The sequence below is a fragment of the Falco peregrinus genome, chromosome 2 (assembly GCF_023634155.1).
Source record: "Falco peregrinus isolate bFalPer1 chromosome 2, bFalPer1.pri, whole genome shotgun sequence".
Lineage (NCBI taxonomy): Eukaryota > Metazoa > Chordata > Aves > Falconiformes > Falconidae > Falco > Falco peregrinus.
The window spans coordinates 27,511,065-27,532,858 of NC_073722.1; the positions used below are offsets into that span (position 1 = coordinate 27,511,065).

Here is a 21,794-nt window from a genome sequence, read left to right on the forward strand (position 1 = left end):
CCATCTTATCTAAGCATATGATCTTTAAAAAAACAAACCAAAATACTCATTCCCGTGAACTGTTCCATGTTATCATGGAAAATATTAGCAAGATATTTGTGGCTGTTTGTAAAACAGTAGCAATGAAAATACTTCAAAGCCACAACTTAAAGCTTACATCATCAGAAAGATGATCTTTCAGTTTTACAGGTGTCCTTCACAAATTTAGACAAATAGCCTCATCATTTCTCCTCCAACAAAGCTCTTTCCATTAAAAGAAACCATCTGGAGATAAGGAAAGTGATGAGAGAGACAAGAAAATATTAAGAAGAAAGGAGGCTGCAGTCAGCCTTTTAACTCTAAAGAGGAACATTTTCCGACTCATTCTCCTCTGATTTCAGCTTTCTTCAGGTTTAGTGGCTCTAAATATTTTTGAAAGTCTTCACAGTATGCCACCACAGAATGAAGTCTCGCAAGAAGTTGCATTAAGGGTATAGCTGCAACTGTATTACCCGAGAACTGGCCTCTCCTGTTGCTTTTGTGTTCACTCTGGTGGTAGTTTTACAGCAGATCCCATTGCCTTTTGAAGCTTTTTCCTCTGAATTGTACTTAAACATGTTTCAGCAGCTATTCGTCTCAGGAATGATCTCCTCTGCCCACATTCACTGCTACAAGTTTCATTTATCTGTTTTTCCCCTGTAAACAAGAAGTCTTCGTAAATTCAACTGAAAAAATGCAAGTGAAGAATATGCCTGCCAGTAAGTACCACTATTCATTATTTGGCCTTTGTTTAAAAACATCCACATTTTTTATTCCTTTATTACTAAGTTTTCACCACTCATTAGGATTTCCTTGAGTTGTCTCATTCCTTCCCATTTCAAGTCATAGGCTAGATGGTTTCTACTTTATCAGATTAAGAAGATTGAAACTACTGTGACAGTACTCTGTCATGTGAATTCAAAAGGTAATAATGTTTTAATACAACTATATCTAAGAACCAAAAGACACCAAAACATAGGTGCCTATTTAAGCAAAACCCAGACTTCTATAGCACCTTCATATGATGCAAGATACAAGTGATTCACCTGGATCCACTGAAGGAAAACAGTTAAGAATCCTCTGTATTTCATCTTATCTAAAGACTCAATTGAGCCTGACTAACTGGCTTCTGAAAAGATACTGTGGTGAAGAGTGAGCTTTGTTACTTCTTTTGGCTAAACTATAAGCAAACTTCTTTTTTCTCAATACAAAATAAAATAAAAGATTAAGCACAAAACCATACCACCTCAGCAAGCAAGATCTGCATCAGCCCCCTGAGGAGAGACAACAGCAAGACCTGACTGGCAGTGGCTGTCCCCTTGATGAAAAGTGCATAGGAGCCACTGCCCTGAGCTGCACATCCATGCTAAAGATGAAATCCAGCTTATGCCAAAGGAAATGGGATTACTTCCTTTGTGGTTTCCAGATACTCGGTGGAAACAGAGATGACAACGTTTTGGGTCATCTTATTTGTACTGTTAGTGAATTAAGAGTGTAGACTGAAGTGTTTTGGCTATCTGCTAACCAGTAGCAAATACAAAAAATGCAAGACACTGCATGCCAGTGCCCAGAGAGAACATGCAATTCACTCCCCATGTAGCAGATAGAAGAGAACAATTCCTCACCAGAACACTGGGTACTGACTCAACAGTGGTGCCCTTTCCAACCTCTCCTGTAGGCTTTAGCTTATAGATGATTGCTTTTTCAGCCACAAAATTTATAACTGCTAAAATGCTTTGATACAAGTGACATTGGCATTTCCTGCTCAGGAATTAAATGCATGAGGACAGGTGTAACAGAGAAAAATAGCTTTACCTTCAACACCTGAAGTGGGCTACAGGAGAGAAGCTGATGCTGTACATCTAAAAGTGTGCTCTATCTGACCAACAAACATGATACATACTAAAGGTATGCACAAAATCCAGGTACAGAGGGAAAGCAACACAAAGAAAAAGAAAGAGAGGTAACCAAGGCTATACATAATTAGTGTAACAATAAACACAATCTAGCTTTAGGCCCCTGGTGCCCATTCATAAACATTACGGCTATCTGATGAAAAAGATTAATCTAGACTGAAATCATCCTGCCACTTCAAACACTTCCAAAAACATTGATGAGTAAACTTTGGATTGGCAAACTTTATGCTAGATTAAGTATGTTTCATCTTCCAACAGACAGAAAAAAACCCAAACCAAACCCCAAAACTTAAAGCTGTCAGGAACTTTGCCATGGGTTCTGACTAATTCCATTCAAGCATGATCATAATGTCTGCATTTGGCCAAGATCAAATGTGCACTGCTGAGTGATCAACAGACTAGATTTTTCTATAAATTAGTAGAAAATCACAACCTGAATCTGCAGATCAATCCAGGCAGACTTTTGAAGAGATCACTTTTTTCTGAATAGTTGGATCCAAAAAATTCACAAGGACAATGTGGCAAATGAACAACAGGGGAAACTCAGTGCATAGTGGGGAATTGCCACACAGAGACATCAGAGGTTCCACATATTTATTCTATTTTGTGACAGAGGGTTTTCTGGCTATGTGACATTGGAGCAGGAAGAATGGAGCACAGGCAGAGCAAACTGGCAAACTGCAGAAGCAGATTACTGAGCTCAAAACAAACGGGGATGATCCCAGTGTGCAGTGACAGACAGAGGTGGAACTCTTGAGGTTATCAAATAAGTCTTGCTTGCGGCTGAAACGGTTGGATACCTCCCATTCTTCTCCCTGCAGGGCATATTTTTCGGTCTTCTTAGTGTCACCAAGCTGAGGGACAACTAGCTGCGCTCTCCAGGCTGCTGAGGCAGCACTGGGGGACAGAGCAGCAGCCACCACACAGGGATGTCACACACCTGTACAGACACCATGACACAACTGGATAAAAATATTAACGATGTAAGACTGTTTATTTTTAAAATCCCCCCAACAATAGGACATGAAGGATGGGAGAATTAAATGGGGATTAATGTCCCCTGGCACCAGATATATGGCCATGAAACAATTGTACCCCTTTTGTCCAGCCTCCCACTGCTTCCTTGTGGCAAGCACTGAAAGGTCTCAGGAGAAAAAAACCCTCTCAAAGATTAAGAAGTATTTTCTGAAATGCAATTAAAGGTTATACTTAAAGTGTTCCTTGATCTTGAAACTTAAACAAGTTAACCCAAGTTACTCAGATAGGAAGAAAGACACTTCATTTTAAAGTATGTCTCATTTCCTTTGTGGAGAAGCACTACCTCACAACAGGAAAGAAAAGTTTAAATACTAAGTATTTCTACATCCAATAATGGGTAAGTTACATAGTAACAAAAGTCTAGAAAATGCTGAGGAGAACTAGCCTGCAAATAGAACATGACAACTTTCACTTGACTAGTTAAAATCAAAACAATTACAAGATTTATCAATTCCCCATGTGCAATGGGAGATAGATATACTATGAATGTCTGTTTCTATTACATGGGACTGCATGTTAGTTAAGATGTCCATATTAACTTTATCCTACTACAACACTCTAGTAAAGAATAATATAAAAAAGCATTTTTGATAAAAAATTAAAAAAGGCCTAGCTCTTTGTTCACATGATTAACTATCAACACAAAAATAGTCCCACCACCCTAAGCATATATATTTTGTGTACTTCAGTTGCAACAGTAGGAGACTAGGAAAGTATATCGAGTTCCACAGTATGGAGAGTCATGAAAAGTACCCAGTCTTCTCAGTTCTTCACAATTTACTTAACAGATCTATTTCTAACAGCACTAATTTCTCATAACTGAATGCAGCTGCAAACCCCATAGACAGTATATGTAGATTCAACTGGATTTTTACTGTAGTTCAAATACTCCAAAGCAACATTAATTTCAGTAAACTGGAAAAAATCAACAGTTAGAATAAAACTTTTAAGTGTTAACCATTCTGCCCCCAACCCATAATACTCTTAGTTCTGCTGGAAAGAGCTTAACAATAAAAAATACCAGTTCAGGTTTATCTCTCAGCAGGTGTAGGGTCAAAAACTTACCTACAGTCAATGAAGCTATTTAGATATGATGAGCACCTATGTGTAAAAACTACTCATTTGAGAAGGATCCACCAAAATCACAGACCAAGCTGTTACTATATCCTTACGCATCTTAAAGGTAGATAACAAAAAGAGGAAACAAATACCATATTGTCCTGTTCTTTTCCAGAATCAAGCTGAAGAAATTTTAATTTCTGTAATGTTGCCCTCATATTATAACCTCCCTGCTGCAGTGCTCTTGGACAAAACCCCAGGGGGAGAACTGCAGCAGTCTGCTGAGAACCACAGCAGTCCCTCACAGCCGATTAAGAAGTGCACTCAGCAATCTGCTTGGCCCTCGCTCCACACCGCTTTTTGTCACCAACCTTCCATTTGATTACAAGTTGCAGCACAGTCCTTCCCAAGATGTTTCCTGTGTAGCGTGGAATTGAGAATATCACTGGAACTTACTAATGTAATAATGTGCATGTACAGTCATTTCATACGGTGCATACAAATCTGTCTTTTTATTAAATTATCTACGATTTTTATTTTGCTGTGTTGTGCTGTTGATGGTATTCCTTCTCAGCTATCTTGCAAGTGGAAAGTTTTATCAGCAATGTTCCCTTGCACTTACTTTTAACTTACTGTTTCTTATTTCTCCCCTTCCTACCCTCTTCTCAGGGCTTATTGACACATCAAGTGTATCTTTGGCAATGACGTGGACTCTTTCGCTCTTCTGCTTTTATATTTTTCTGGCTAAGTCATACTGTCTTTCAATTACAGCAAAAGCTGCAAAATGGTAATAAACCACCTTTTAAATAAGATTCAAATACTGTCTCTAACAATCTGAAAAAACACTTTCCCCATGATTCAGCTTTCCATTCAGAAGTTTGCAGCTCCTGGTTTCATTACAAACGACATTCCACATTTAGTTATTTTAAGCCCATTCCATTGTGACTCCTAAAAATTGTGAAATACGGCACACAATACAGAGATTTTAAAAATATAGCAACAGGTTTTGTCCTTATGGCTCTTCTGTGGTTTTGATAAAACTGTATCGCTTCAAAGAGCTCAGGATATATTACTGTAAGACACCAGTGCACATTTCAGCCACATGTGCTGACTGAGCTTCCGCTCATCTGCCAGAACAATGGAAGCCTTCATGTGCCGAGTCAGCTATCCCACAACCACAATCCACCAAGACCAAATGCATTCCCTTACTACAGGTTTCTTTAACCATGTCTTATCACTGAAAAAGCTAGATAGCTGCATCATTTCATGTAAGACTCCTGGAGTAGGTAAAATCTAGGAAATGAGTACATATTTTAAGGAATAAACCCCCAAAATATTATTTGATTTCTGATACACTACTGAAATAAATAAAGTTATAATAAAATAATCATGGGCCAACTCTGCCATTTCCTCCCTCCCGGGCATTCCCTGTACCAATAAGAAATTCTGGCATTCCAGGAGAAACCTGCACACAGCTGGATGGATGGGCTGGACAGCTGAACTCTTCACTCAAACTATCTGGTGAGTACAGATACCACTGCAACTTCTGAGTCTGAGCTCACATATTTGAATGTGTTTACCGGCACAAAGACCCAAATGAGCAAGTAAACCTCAGAAGTTAGCTGAGCAGGGTGTTTTACCCCAGGCTGTAATGAATTCTCAAGTCTCCTGTTGGTTTCAATCACAATCTATGAGGAAAATATAAAGTAGATTTAATTCATTTTCCCAGTTTGTTTCTAACATGCAAAAAGCTATAATATACACAAAGCCAAACATGAATCAAGTATTACATTCTCTCACTGTAGATCCATAATGTCATCCCCATACACATGCTCTGGTTTTGCTCACAACCCAGTTGGGACTACATACTGCCTAGTAGTCTAATTCAGATGACGTTTCAAGCTGGCATCAAGATTTCCAGAACTGACTGACATGCACATGCATATATGTGTAAGTCACATCACTGAGGGTTATCCAGGTAAGGAAAATTTGTCACATACATAGCTTTTTTATGGCTTGTTAGAAGTACACAGTCTCAACTTATGTGAAGGGATTTATCCTGAGACCTTGACAGTTTGTATTCTGTAACTTTAATAAGAAATGTACCTCTAAATCAGAAAGCTATGTTTTGTTTGTTTGAGGTTCCTGGGAACCCACTGAAAACCTCCTCCCAGTAAAAAGGAAGCCTGCATGCAAGCAATGCACACACTCTGAGGTTTGTTGTCCCCTGGATGTATCTAGTTCATTGCAGAGTCAATAACATACGTAAAGAATATTCTGAAGTCCTGCAAGTTTCTAGAAGAGAAACTTTGGTCCTTATCCAGGTACAAGCATATTATATCAAGCTCAGAATGTAACTGAGAGATAATATCTTCACATCTATCAGGTACTCTGCTGAGGGGAACTCAGGTGTCCCAGAACATCAGCTGATGCCAAACACTAACCCCAGTTAAGCACATCTTGTTTTGTGAATTTTAATCCTAAGAATAAACTCCAGGAGCACTAGTATTCGAGTTCTAGAGACAGCATCTTTATTGTTGGTTCCTGTGCTAGCTCACTGCATAATAAAATATCAAGTCATTACAATACTTCTACAGGCATTCATTGCCAAAAAAACCCCAACAAAATCCCAAACAAAACTTCAAAAGGACATTTTTTTTTTTTTTTTTGGGGGGGGGGGAGGGGGGGAAGTGCAAAGGGAGTAATGGTATTGAAATTCTTAACAAAAGCCCACCAGGGTCTTTTAATTGATTTCAACAAGTCTTAGATTAAGCCTTCAGTATCTCTAAGATAAGGTGAGGAATTCCTTTGCTGGTGAAAAGCAAGAGCAGGAGAGGTGAAAACTGTCACAGCTACAGCTGTATCTTACATTTGCTCTGGACAGCCACTAAGTGGCACTTAAACACCTCGTCTTAAACCATGGTGAATCTGCAAACTGTTGGGAAAGGAGGACGGCAGGGGGGGAAGGAGTTATGAGCTCTGGGGACTAATCCCTTTTGAGAACAATGAAGTTCACTTCCTGCAATTAGAGAAACTTCCTACGGGCCTGACTATGAAAATGTTACTGGCAGAAATGCCTTACGGTGCTCTGCGAAAGCAGAAACACAGCACAGAGCTCCGCAGATGCGACTGTTTCCTCTCATAAATCCCAGTTCTGCTTCGGGAATCGGAGTGCCTCGTTCCAGTAGATCATTACCCGCTATTGTGCCATTTTGAAATATGCACTTAAACCAGGAAAATGAAAGCGCCTCACCACTCCTGGACTGCAGGCCAAACTAAAGGGGCCCTAACGTCTTAACACAACTGCTAGAAATGCCGCTGAGTCCAGCCTCGGTTAGAGATCTCTGCAGGGACCAACACTATTTGTACTTGGAGATGCACATTAGAATGTGATTTTAGTAGTCAGCAGAGAATCAAAAAGTGATGAACGGGGCTTTACTTTTCTTAAGGCTTTAGTACATTATTGCTTCCTAGACATGTGTCATTCTCTCATTTGCATTTTTAATCAAAGAAAGAAACCCGATTTTCCTAATAGTGGTGTTGAATCAACTATGTTAATTATCCTGAATATGTTAATGAATTACAGTTATCAGGGTTTTTTTTTAATCTGCTTTTAAAAGTGCTTCTGTTTCACTAAAAATCTTCCTCAATGAATTAATTACAGAAATTTGAAACCATTTGCCCTATATATGAACAACATAACTGTCATTGGAAAAAGTCTAAAGATAAAACCAAGCAGAATTATATATACTAGGTATTTTAGGTGCTAACCAAGCAAGCAGCTGCAAGCACATTCAATGTCATTATTGCAAGCATGTCTGTTAAATTCAGGCTAGTTCCACTGAAGACAAGTGCATACAGGCTTTCAGCATCAAAGACTCAGAAGGTTTACAGACGATTTGCTTTTTAGACTCTCAAAGAAACAGCTCCATTTCAGTTAGCCATAGGTTTAGATATAAACTACACCGCCAGACATTAGCTGCAAGCTCTATTTTTCACCTTTGTGCCAAATGTGGCCTCCAGAAATCTCAAGAGTTAAGAATTTTATCCTTCATTCTCTCTTCCTGTGAAAGTTCTTTACCTTATGATTGAAGTACAGCACTGAAGCAACAAAGCAACTCAACAAACCACAGTACATCATGATCACTAAGAATACAATTTTTAAGCACATTTGCATGTGTGAAGCTGGTTTTGTGAGGTTCTTTTAAAGGCTGAAATAAGAATTTTGCAAATGAAAAGCATTCAATCAGTTATGTAGGATCAAACTTAACCCAATGCAAGAAGAATCACCAGCAGCGAAGCTCTTTTATGACCAGCAATAGATCTCAATTACTGTCACTCTGGGAAAAGTGGGGGGAGGGTGGGAAAGAAAGGAGGAGTCCACATCAACCAGCAGTTCCATACAAAGGACAAACCAAGTACAAACTGGCATTATCCACTCAATCCTTGTATCAGATCCTCGATGATCAACCTTCAGGGCAGACACACATATCCATTTAAGCCTGTATTTGTCCAGTCACACAAATCATTCTTTAGGAAAATATTTCCCACAGCCCTTCCCGGATCTTGATGTCCACAGAGAGGGTAAAAAAACAGAAATATAGAACAACTGTGTCTACACTGGGCAAGGGAAAGCACTGATTTTATGACAGTGATTTGTTACTATTATTCACTTTGACATATGACAGGATGGGAGATTGTGCTGCTAAAATAAATACAGCAGTTATATATGTGTCCTCTGCTTTGGTTTTCTGCTCCACTACAGCTAAAGAGCTCACATCTGATGACCTTGAGGGCACAGCATAAACGTCAGCCCCATGCAGGCAAAACTAAATGAAAAGATGATTGCATGGAAAAATGAGGAGCTATTGCAGGAAGGTGATTTACTCAGTATCATAATTTATGAATTGGTATTTTCATATTTTAGTGTGGATGGCTTGAACTTGTCTATTAGGGCCATTTTAAAGTCTGAAAAAAAAGAAAATGCAGTCGCCTGAACATGAATGTCCATGTTTAAGTAGCTCTAAGCTTTTCAGAGAAACCTGTGACGCAGAAAAGATAGAAAGGTTTTGATTTTACCAATCTTGAGGAAAGATCACTGATGTAGGACCCAGTCCTACAATCTGATTTGTGCCAGAACCACTCTTGAGTCTGTCTGGAGAGTTTGTGCTAACCTGAATGACAGATACAGCCTTTGTTTATTCACATATTTGACAAAAGCTATCTTCCCACGTGTTTAAAAACAGATTGTACACACTCTGATTGTTCTTTTTCACCAACTACATTACACTGTCCATAATACATTATTGTATTACATGCCACAAAAACTTAACACTGTATTAATAACAGTAGGTTTTTATAGAAACTGTTCTTTTTCAAAGCAGGGTTTTTTCTCTTCTAAAAGAAACCTAGCTTTAAATTGCATACAGCTATCATTGTACCATGCACCCATAAAATAATTTAAAAATATCACAACTGCACGTACTTTATTTTCCTTAATATCATTAAATGAAAAATAAACACCACCTACTGAATCTAGATTAGACTTTCTGACTTGTGTTTGGTGGTCAATAAGGAAGCATTTTTCAAAACATCCTCTAGTCTTAAATTAACTTCACCAAGCCATAGCAGTGGGTGACTGCAGGAATAACTTCATCATTAATTATTCCTCTTTGTAGTATCATATATTCAGCTTAATAGTCAATGTTGCTATATAGCAAACAGGACTTCTGAACTCTTGATTTGTATATGCAACCTGGGTTTCTAGACTCACTCTCTTTCTCACTCAGAACATTTCCACAGGCACAACTTTTTTTTTTTCTTTTATTCTTTTTGCCTAGAATTTTCAGCTGGCTGTGAGTTGGTTTGAAGCTGTAGGTCTGACTAGGCTGCAAGGCAATGAGGAGACCCATTCACTTCCTTTGTGCAGATTGCATCCAACACCTTTGCAGTAAGGTGAGCTGAACAACTTTGCTGTTACCATTTTGTTATTGTTACCGCTTGTGAAGCTGGGGAATTTAGTACGTTCAGCACTGGGGTAATGCATGGGTAAACACTGCTTCTCAACTGAAGAGCTGAATCCATACAGTTTCCAAATTTTCACATTCATCTTTCACACCGAGTTTCAAGCTTTTCAATCAAATCTAAATACTACAGCATCACCAAACTTTTGCAAAGTTTAGGAAGTTGGTCACAGAGGTTGATTCATTTCTTGGTGAGGGTATTGCTTAGCAAAGCAGAAAGAAATTAACCCAGCTGAGAAAACGAAATAAATAAAGCACAGGATGAGTACCAGAAAGTTCGTGTCAGAGTGAGGGTGAACCCACAAAAATGAAGAAATTGTCACATGACAGTATTTCACAACACAGGCAACCCCTCAAAGGCAGGTCCACTAGTAATTTTAAGACAGTGAGGTATAAATCATGGAAATGTACTACTAAAGGCTTTCCATTCCCATCACCATAACAGCAGCAGACACAAGATTGTAAGAAGATTATTTACCAGCACACAGATTGTTCCCATGTTGTTGATGTCTTCTTACAGCAAGGATACTCCACCTTTGTACTCACTGGGAAGGTACACAGTGACTTCTTCTCACACAGTGCTAGCAGGACAGACTTCAAAGTCTCTGACACTTTGCCTAGGTGGTTCTGTGTGCAGAGGCCAAGCAAGCCAGCAAGTCCCCCTGTGCAACTCCATCCTCATAGCCCTACTTTCAGAATCTATGTCACTATACAAAGAAAGAACATCAGGTTTCCTGCTGCACAGCCCAATCTCTTTAGAGTACCTCTGGTGCTACACTCTACTTCCATCATCTGCTTTTGAAAGTAACAGGAAAAATTTGTCCCAAATGATTTTATGTTTTCACTTTAGTTTCCAAATTTATGTCAACTTGGAATTTGACAAAACACCTAAGGTGAACTAGTTGGTCTGGAGCAGAATGCAATTCAAGTTACCTTAGCCCTTAAAGCAACTCAACACAGAGCTGGACAAACATCAATGCCAGCACAAGGGAAAACACTAACAATGTACATCAAGGAATAAATCAGAAGAGAAAAGAATAACAGAACCACCTCTTTTGACAAAGGACAGCTGTTAGATCTCCTCACTGTATCATCAGATATTACACTTGAACTAAAACCCCATGGCAGTTTAAGACCGACTGAATTGGGGATCTGAGGTCCAGCCTTCTCTCTGCTCTATATAGTGCAGCCTTGCTTCTCCATGATTCACAAAAGTACTCATGAAACTGTTCTGTGATCAGGTTAGGATACTAACTTAATTGAAATTGTATCACTTTTCCTTTTGGAATATTTGAAATTGCTCTGAACTGCCTCACTGAGTGATACGCCAGTGTAATTCAAGACCAGGGGAAAAGGTGGGTATGTGTAAGCCAGCAAGCAAGGGAGCGCAAAGCCACCAAAATCTGGACTGAGACTAGGTTAAGACATTAAGAACAAGTTTCTTATTGGAGATATGCAAGGAATCTCTTCTTTCCATGAGGAGGAAGATTTTGAAGGAAACTCTACTGTAACTCTCAAGGATGCTGGGCCATTATAGCTCAAATTACCCATACTGGACTTCATAGTCCACAAGCATCTTGTGTAAAAAAAAAAAAAAAAAAAAAAAAAAAGACCTTGTAAAACCAAAGGAATTGTCAATAGTCAGATGAGAAACCATCACAAATCTGCTAATTATGTTTTAGCCTCAGTTCCACCATTTTATATTTCTGCTACAATCCCCAACAGAAAAAGTGAAAGAACAATAAATAACCTTGGCAAAAATTCTGGCTCTAAAATAAAGTGCACAAGACAGCACAAGTAAAGCACAGCTACTTTCAATTTAAGTCAAAAAATATGCTAACAATGTCATCTGATACTGTGACTTCAACAGTATAGTATTCTGTAAGAGGTTTTATTAGTCATTCAGTAGCAGAAATTTCTGTATGATTTAGGAGAATGAAGAGATCACAAGAAAATATAATTTTTCATGTTGCTGCTGCTTTTTTAAGAGTGGGAATAGGCATCTCTTTACAAACCATGTGATTAATTTCATCTTCTTTGGTAAGACATTATCTCCAACTTAAGTCAGTAAACAGAACTGCTATTGCACAATGACTTCCTCTGTGCGGCAATCACACATGAGGTTGAGTGAAATAACACATTATTTCTTATAAAATTAGGGTGAGCACAGGAGCACTTAGCTGAACAGGGATGTTACAGTCACTTTAGGGTCTGACAAGAGCCCCATAAAGGCTTGGGATAGTGCGGCTAGGGACAGGGACATTGGCTACTAAAGCTCCCTGAAGTAAGAGTTCACATACATGAATCCTTTGAACAGGTCCCAGGACAGAGCTGGTGTAGGCCCAGTTATGCTATAGGCTCAGGATAAGCATAAAGCCTGATTAATTGTGAGTCCAAAGCACAGCTGGCTGTTTGCATTACATAGGACACTTAAGATTTACACAGCTAAACTTTGACCTACTTTATATACCTGACTATGTAAGTGCACAAATACGTATTTGATTTTGCATTTGTTCTGTTGGATTTTTTTTTTCCTTCTGTTTCTTACATTAATTTCCCCAGTTAGCATTTGGGAGACAGGAGAGACTTTCTAAGCCAAAAAGCAGTGCTAGCAATTTTCAATTACATAGATTCCATCAAAAAAACCCAACCGTGCATAAGAATAAGAGGCAGAAAACAGCCAAATTAAGCTTTCAGTTGCACTGAAATAAGACCAGTTACCTCATTTTGTTTCAGTGTTTATGCTTTTTGCAAAAGAACTGTGTTTAAATCTCCCTAGTCTCATCAAGCAGTAAAATACAGTAGGAAAAGATCACCTCCATCTGTACAATTATCTTGCCTGAATTCTTTTAAGAAAGGGATATGGTGCTATTAGAACCGAGATAGGCTGTATCTTAGAGTCTAATGCAAAAACAAGTGGTGTAAGAATCCTCAGTCATGAAGCTAAGCCTCATAACAACTGCTTTGGAGTTCACTGGGCCTCTGCCATTCCTTTTATAGATGAATAATGTGAAGCTCCCTCACAACATCAGCTCTGTGCAGTCTCAGAGAGCTAAGTGTTGATTATCTGAAACCAGCTTCTCCAGCACATAATCAGGTCACAAGCAACAGAGAGTACTGCATTCCAGGTAATACAGCATGATCTACTTAAGTGCATAAGCTATTATAACCCATAAAAGTAGGTGAAGGTTGTTTAAAAACTTAGTAACTGTTTAAGCAATTGGTGGACCAAAAATCTCAAGACCTCTGACAAAAGGAAAGATCACTGCTGTAACCAAGCAGCTCAGTAACAGGGCAAGCGCTACATTTTAAAAAGTGCCTTAGCCCAAGGAGATGGGACTTACCTGTGTCTGCTATGGGGCGGATCTGGCGTAAGTAAAGTCAATGAACAGGCTCAGGTCTCAAGCAGCTGACCTAGTCTGCTGCAACACTACAGGCACTGCAACTCTCATGGTAACATTCCTGCAGCTGTCAGAAGCCCAGCTCCTGGGCCAAAAGCTGTCCTTGATTTATGATGCTACAGAATGAAGATTCAGAAGAAGCAACCAGACTCGTGCAGCTCTGATCCTGCTTAAATCATGAGCAACACTTCTCTATAAAATAGAAAAGAACAGTTCCATCCAGTGTTTTGCTATTAGAGCATTAACAGCTCTGATAAATACAAGCATATATTACAGGCTGTTATGACAATTTGTGTCCAGACTCTTGGGGAAGAATGAAGAAGGAAAAAAACCCACGACCAACACCACCCCAACTCAATTTAACCCTTACAAAATCAGAACTGAAATTTTTACATTTCTTCATACTCTAGCTCTGCATCAATCATTGATAATGTCACAGAAGTATTTCTCCTTATAAGACATCAGGCTCAAGTTTCCAGGCTGTCCCTCAAATCCCCTAAACCATCAGTTCGTATCACAGAAAGAAAAAAGGAGAAACTTTCAAACACTCTTGAGCACCTGCTTCACTAAAAAAAAGGTGACAGTGCTGCTGACTTCTGCTCTGCATATAGGAATTTATTTCACCCTGTGACCAGGAAGAACAGGTGGATGAGGCAGTTTACAAGAAATAGCTTCACATTTGCAGACTCTGGTCCTGATGGGGGACTTCAGCTACTCAGGTATCTGCTGGAGGAAGAACACAGCAGGGCATAATCAATCTAGCATCAATGACAACTTGCTGACCCAAGTGACAGAGGAGGTGATGAGGAGAGGTGCTCTGCTGGACCTGATGTTTACCAGCATGGAAGTTTGTTGGAGATGAACCACTGGGGAGGGTCCAGCAGAGGGCTACATAGATGATGGAACATCTCCCTTGTGATGAAAGGCTGAGAGATCTGGGACTGTTTAGCCTGGAGAAGAAAAGACTGAGGAGGGGATCTTATCAATGCATACAAATATCTTAAGGGGGAATGTGTCAAGAGGCTGGGGCCAGGCTCTTTTCAGTGGTGCCCAGCGACAGGACAAGGGGCAACGGGCACAAACTGCAACACAGGAAGTTCCATCTGAATATGAGGAAAAACTTCTATACTTTGAGGGTGAGAGAACACTGGAACAGGCTGCCCAGAGGTTGTGGAGTCTCCTTCACTGGAGACATTCAAAACCCACCTGGACGCAACTCTGTGAGACCTGATCTAGATGAACCTGCTTTAGCAGGGGCATTGGACTAGATAGCCTCCAGAGGTCCCTTCCAACTCTGACTGTTGTGCAATATGCAGGTCAAAGGCAGTCTTGGCTGCAGTGACCATGAGATGGTGGAGTGCAGAATACTGAAAAGCAGGGCAAAACACACGATCACAACCCTGGGCTTCAGAAAAGCAGATTTTGGCCTCTTCAGGGGTCTACTTGAAAAAGCACCATGGAATAAAGGCCCTGGAGGGAAGAGCATCCAAGAAAGCTTGTTGTTATTCAAAGACCTCCTCCTTCAAGCTCAAGAGCAGTCCACCCAAATGAACAAGAAAAATATGCCTGCATGGATGAATGAAGAGCTCCTAACAAAATTCAAACATAAAAAGGGAGAATACAGAGGGTGGAAGCAGGGACAGGTAACTTGAGAGGAACATATACACACTGAGCATTGCAGAGACATGATTAGGAAATCCAAAGACCACTTGAAGTCAAATCTGGCAAGGGATGTCAAAGGCAACAAGAAGGGCTTCTAAACTACATAGGTGACAACAGGAAAACTAGGGAAAATAGGGGCCTACTGCTGAATGGAGCATAGGATGTGGAAAAGGCTAAGGTACTGAATGCCCTCTTTTGACTCAGACTTCAGTGAAACCAGTAACTTTTGAACTGTTATTCTTTATTTACAATAAATATAAAAGTATAAGAAAGGACAGGACAACCTTAACTTGCCTTATTTCTAAACTAGCCCAGGGCATTATCAGATAAACTAGTGACCAGTATTCCATTTGCCAGCCAAAACATCCATCAAATAAGATTAAACATATTTAAGTAAAAAAAAAATAATCATTTGGTACACTAAAGAAAGATCAACATAATGGCATGTGGAATTACTGTTCCAAACTGAAAACAGAAATTACTCTTCCTCTGTAATGTTTTGGCTATTTTGTATCTGCTGGAGAGAGGCACGTGACAGTGCACGATTAGCTTCTCATTATCTCTCTCTTTTGTTCCTCAGTGAACGACAAGCTAAAGCAAGGGGTCTTACAGAAGGAAAGGGGTGCTGTGCTTGTGGAAAACGAGCTCATGAAGGAAACAGCACACCTCACCCACAATTCCAAACACTTTCTAACTACCACATCTCAAGTGTATTACAAAAATGACAGTAATTTTTAATGTATAAAGTTTTCAACAACAACGATGTCAATAGCATCACATTTCTGTAGAACATAAGCAAGCATCGGATCAGACACTGCTGGGAAGATACGCACGCTGATAGCATGTATGTTTTCATTGAAGCCATTGCATTTGTACTCTACCCAAGCACTCTGGCCAAGCTGTTCAACAAGGCTGTGGTCTTATGATGAAGGTCCTAACCTGCAAGCACAGATTAACTGGACAGTTAATTTTTCCTCAGCTTCTACCTTCATTACCCAACACAGTATGCATAATTCCCATCTATGACCTATCAGTAGTCTTCATAAGCCCCCTGCAGGAAATATAATTAAATCTAGCTCCATTCCTGAGCACCTACAAGGGATACGCATTAATGCTTCAGTCCCACCCTCAGGCAGAAATTAACCAACCATAAGGCCCCATCAGAACCTCCACAGAATGAGGGTGAAGGGATAAGAAAGTCCACTATCTGTAATTAGTGGAAACTTATTGAGGTTAAACACGAAGAAGGATGGAAGGCTACAGATCCCACAGCCAACAGCTCTGCTTAGAAAGGGAAATCTAATCCATAAGAGAAGCTCTCCCTAGGCTGTGTAAACCCACCCTTTCAGTACTAAGTGGAGTGGAATGATCTCTATATGCATGTGCTTGTTTTCAAGTAACATGCCAAGGAGCAGTTTGCCACGAAAGCTTCTCTCATCCTTCTCTACTTACTGCTATACCAGTAGGGGAAGTGAGCTGTGTACCGCCATGATGACCCAATGGAAATAAATACACAAGAACCTACAGAGTGAAGACCCATGATAGGGCACTGCCTTTTCTTTCACTTCTAAAGAGAAGCAGAACAAGTAGTTCCTTGCAAACAATCCTGATATTATTTAGTATTAATTACCTGTTTACTGATTTCTTCTCTAAAGTGGATATTCTGGTAATGGAGCAACAATGAATTTAAAAGCCCTGTATTCATATGCAGGAAAAACATTCATGTGTTCCCACACCCCCATCACTTCTAGATTTTAGCGTTAAAAAATGCTTTTGTATTAAACAGTAAAATAATCTCTCACTAATCAAGTATGTCGTTGCTCAATTTGTAAATATAAAGGAGCACAACTACAGCTAATGGACTGCAGTCTATCTGCAAAGCTGAGCTAAAAGCCTGACCTGACCATTTCTGGTTTTCTGCACTTTCTACCACTTCCACTGCTATTCCTCTGTCTGCATGAAGTTCAAGTTTCTTGTCCTCCTCTTCAAAGGCCTTTACTGACTGTTTAGTCTTCTGCTCACCTGCTTTCATCTTAACATACTAACCTTCCTACTCTACTTCCCCCACAAACATCCTTCTGCCCTCTTTTTTTTATTTATTTATCCTAAAGTGGGGACTTATTTGCATACCTACAAAGTACCTTCTACTTCATATCCTCAGTCAGACCTGACCTAATCTGAGAACTCTTTGTCAAATCTCTACTACAGATTTATCCTTATCCATGCAGATACAAAGTACTGTGGCTCTTGCAATTGACAATATTATTGTAATTAGTAACCAGTTGTTTTGTTGTTTGTTTTGTTGTTTTTTTTTTTTTAAATAGATGAAGTGCAATTACCACAGAAGTCAGGATGTCCAAGATGGCTGGGTGAAGAGTTATTATGAACACACAGACTGTGACTAAACCTATCTGGACTACTGTGTCCCTCTTACAGAGCTGAAGCAAATAGATAAAAAAGAGCCTTCAGGAGCAAGAGTGCCAGCACAGGAGTCTGAGTCACACAGGCTGCAAAGGTCCAATTTCTAAAATGTTTTTCTTCTGAAGCTGAACATACGATGAAGCAACATAGTGCTAAAATTCTTCATCTCAACTCACTTGCTTTTAACAGACAGCTCCCTCAACTTGTAACAAAAGTATACAGTACACTCCTATGCTTTCAAGTTGGGTATCTGCAAAACAGGTAGCATTAGTTCACTCTTGATAAATACACAAGCAGCAATTAGCTAAAAGGAGTTATGTGACAATATTCAGAGCAGAGTAACAACACCCTATAAAGCATAAGGGACTTACTTAAAAGGTAGATTAATCAGAAATTTCACTGAATTTAAGTAAAATGAGCAGGGCTTCACTTCAGAAGGTAAGATTTGTTGAAACATAGTTCCACAAATGGAATGTCTACCTCCAAATTAAGAACCTAGCCTGCAAAAAAGTCAAGAGAAATCATCTTTGCCATCAGGGCAAATTAAGAGACCAGGTAGAGGGTAGTTTTTGAAATGACAGATAGCTGTGTAAATCTGGGGCTAAGTAGTTAAAATAGGTATCAAAAAATTCTGGGTGATGTCTCCAAAAACATGTAGACAGCTACAAATTTAACTCAAGACTTACTTCCTTCTTTTTCATTTCAAAGATGTCTAGGAATTTGATCAAACACAAAGGAAGTGCTTCAATCCTCTGTTGCAAAAGAAAATGACTGGAGGTGATCAGTGCTGTGTACTCACTATATTCCCATAAAAATAACAGGCAAAAATAAACACATAAGCAAACTGCAAAATGCATTTACTAACTTCTATCCAATGCCAAGTTCTGAAACATCTGCTCATTATTCCTGCTGCCTCACATACATTTGACATTTTAACTTGACAGCATTTCTCACTTGAATGCTTATGATTTACAACATATTTGCCTTCTAATTTACCGGAACTGCCTTCTTATCTGGGGGGATTTAACTAAAGCTGTTTCCATATGTTTTGAGCTCTAAGCTTGAGACCATGGATTTGGAACTACACAATGTTTTGCTATTGGGCAGGTTGGCATAAATCCCATGTGCTGTGTATATTCACATAATACTTCCAAGGTGGTTAAGCAGGACATCTCCCATGAGTCAGGCAAGCAGCATGTAGCAGGATGCTGTTTTCCAGCATTGTAACTGGAGTCTACACTCAAGAGGTGAAAGATATGTCACTGTTTTGTCCCCAGTAGATCACAATAGCTTTGTGCCAAATCCTACTCACCTTACTCATTCACAAGTTATTGCCTCACATTATTCTCAAACAAAAGAAGAGAGCAACTATTTTTAATCCACCTTTTCAGCAAGGACACAACCTGCTCCTAGGAACTGCAGACTGCGCCATATCTCACCCACAGTGTGAGACGTGCACACCCAACTCCTGCCTCACACCATGCAGCAGCAAGCCTGCATATCACAGTTCCAGCACTGCGCTGTTGCTTTCTTCCACTCTCCAAACACTACCTGCCAGGCTCTGTGGATTACAGAGCTAGGAAGAGGTCTCCACAGTGTCCTGTGGTTGGAGGTATGCTCCAAACCCCCTCCTCCTCCTGCAAGAGGAGGTATCTCTGTTTCCCAGTCACATAGGTCTCAACTCAGGAAAACAGAAATTTGAGAGGTCTGACCGCAGGATTAGATAAAGTTCACAGTGACTTAAAGGTGAAATCCTAGCACTAGTGACATCAACAGAAAAACTCTCACTGACTTGAGGGCCAGGATTTCAGCCCACATCCCAAATTAAAGTGTTCTGTAAACCAATGAAACTCAGGCTCTGATCCTGTAGATCACTTCACATACTGAGAAATTCAAGTAAAGTGATGCTTATTGGCAAGTTTTAGTGATCTTACACTGTAGTGAAAGGTTTCAAACAGCACAAAAGCAACTCCAGTATTGCTTGCTTCCATCTTTTTTTTCTTTTTACTTACTTTTGTCTGATCATCAGCTTTAAATACATAGCAGATACTTTGCTGATTTGCTGCTCCGTCCTTTATCAGACAAGCAAAGTAGCTTGGGTCATGGCTGTTGTGAATCAGTTTGTGGACATGCTGTGGTTTGTATTCAAACAAACTTGAATAAATCAAAGGATCCCACTGCTGGATTTTCCCTGTGTCTGGTTCACATCGCAGACTTGCTGGTGAAACATAAAGTCTGATTTGGCTGACGGTGGGTTCTTCTTTGGAAGACTTTGTACTGAGCATCCGGATCTCTGCCACAATCCAAGGCAGCATTGACATGGTGGTTAGGGAATGCACTGGCAGAGAACCAACGAGCTGCAGACTGAAACTTGCAGAGAAATCACTAGATGTTTGATACTTTTTAACTTCGAATGTTATTGGCTCCATTTTACAGTCCTTTAGGAAACCTGGACTAATTCACCAATATTTCAGCTCCATGGATTGACGGTTCCGTTGATTAAGGAACTGAAGAGTTCTGAAAGGAGAAGAAATAATTATGTAGGTGCTGGAACTGTATCAAAAATGAACTATCAGTAACACAAATACATAATAGCTTACCATCAGAAGAGACATAATGATCATCTACCATGACCCATCTAGTACATTTCCCCTACATCAGGCCTTATGATTTCAGGTCCAACGAACATAATAGTACTAAATATGTTGCTTGGAAAAAAAGTCAGTCCTGATTTAAAAGTCGCTTTACAACCCTTGCTAAATCACCCAGTAAGTAACTAAATTCAAAAACGCACATGCTCTCTGACCTGTGTCTGTTTCATGGGCAGGCACATGTGGATCACACTGGCCTATTCCAATCCTAGATTCACAGAAAGAACTCAGCTGAGCTATTCTGACCTTCATGATAATTGAAGTCAGTGCTTGCTGAGGCACCTTCACATTTGAAAACAAAAGAGATCATCTTTCTTGTTCATAGGTAGATGATTAAGAATTTGGCTACTAACATGGAGTTTCTTCCTTGCATATAGTTTGCCAAGTGATCACGGGCTATTACAAACCAGACTCTTTCATTAAATAACACCCCAGAAGTTGTCATCTGAAAGAGCTAGCAGCAGTCAACTGTTCACTGATAAACTTGTCAGATAGCAGAGATAAGCAACAATCCTTACAGCATCCCACTAAAACACAGGTGAAGACTCACAATTCACGATTGCGTTTTAAGGCCTATCAGTCAGCCAGGAATATTTAATGTTTGCCACATTGATACTGTATAATTGCCATTTCTTAAAATATCAAAAGGAACTAAGTTACTATAACCATGTTTTACCTAGCATCTACTACCACTACTGTTATTACATTTTAGTATTTATAGTAATAAAATCCAGTAATTTCATTTCTCTATCAATTTTGGTTTGCAAATATAGTCTATGAAAACACACAGATTGGCATTTGTTATACTGCCATGTCTTAACTCCTCATTAATTGAACCTGGTTTCAGCTGTTACATTATTTTGTGTGAGACTGATGAGAAGCTGACAGGCCTATAATTGCCTATGGTTAAATGCCATGACACTTGTTTAGCCTCAGCCTCCTGAGAGTTTCCCATGAAAGGACATATTAAAAACAACATGAGCAGTCCCAAGAACTTCTTACGAAACATTTTAAATTATATTTGAGCAAGTATTCAATAAATGACATAGGTTTACTGTTGCCACAGTATTTCTTGCTTTTGTTCATTTACAAACATGATCAAAAATAACAGTATTTTTCTCATGAGTTTTCATTAAACTTTGTCCTTTCTTTCTCCTTGTAAAAATACTTTTAAACTGAGTTTCTAACAGTGCTTCACCTTGTTGAAAAATCAGGGAAATTCTAGGATTTAAAAAAACTTCAAGATGGAAATTCATTAACTGAACAAGTGTTTAAAATGCAACCAATTTGCAAATGTCTGAGTGGGAAAAAATGTTTCTGCAGTAACCGGCAAACTGTAAAAACAAAAGAACTGCAGAAACCACATTTGGGTACATTTACTTTTTTGAAACTTTTCCATCTTTTGACAAATGAACTCTGTAGCAATGCTACCAGTTCTAAGGATGCCAAATTTAGCCAAAGAATCCAATAGTGCAGGTTTTAAAGACACTATTTGACATCATAAGTAGCATTCTAGATGTGCAGAACAATTTTTTTAAAAGCCTTTTTGTAAACATCTGTGTGTGTTGTCTGTGTGGGAGGTATGGGAAAAAGGGCCACGAAAAT

The 21,794-nt window shown here is 39.4% G+C and overlaps 1 protein-coding gene across 11 annotated transcripts in view; it reads right to left on the bottom strand.

The window, feature by feature from the left end:
• TBC1D1 (TBC1 domain family member 1) overlaps window positions 1–21,794 on the bottom strand; it is a 115,420-nt gene that overhangs the window by 86,003 nt on the left and 7,623 nt on the right. For 10 of the 11 annotated variants that reach the window (XM_055796631.1, XM_055796630.1, XM_055796632.1 and 7 more), the window contains one exon: window positions 19,551–20,055. In XM_055796631.1, coding sequence (XP_055652606.1) covers window positions 19,551–19,967 — 417 coding nt within the window. In that variant the 5' untranslated portion in view covers window positions 19,968–20,055. Of the gene's footprint in view, window positions 1–491; window positions 676–19,550; window positions 20,056–21,794 lie in introns of those variants that run through there. The other variant, XM_055796634.1, reaches the window with a different exon arrangement.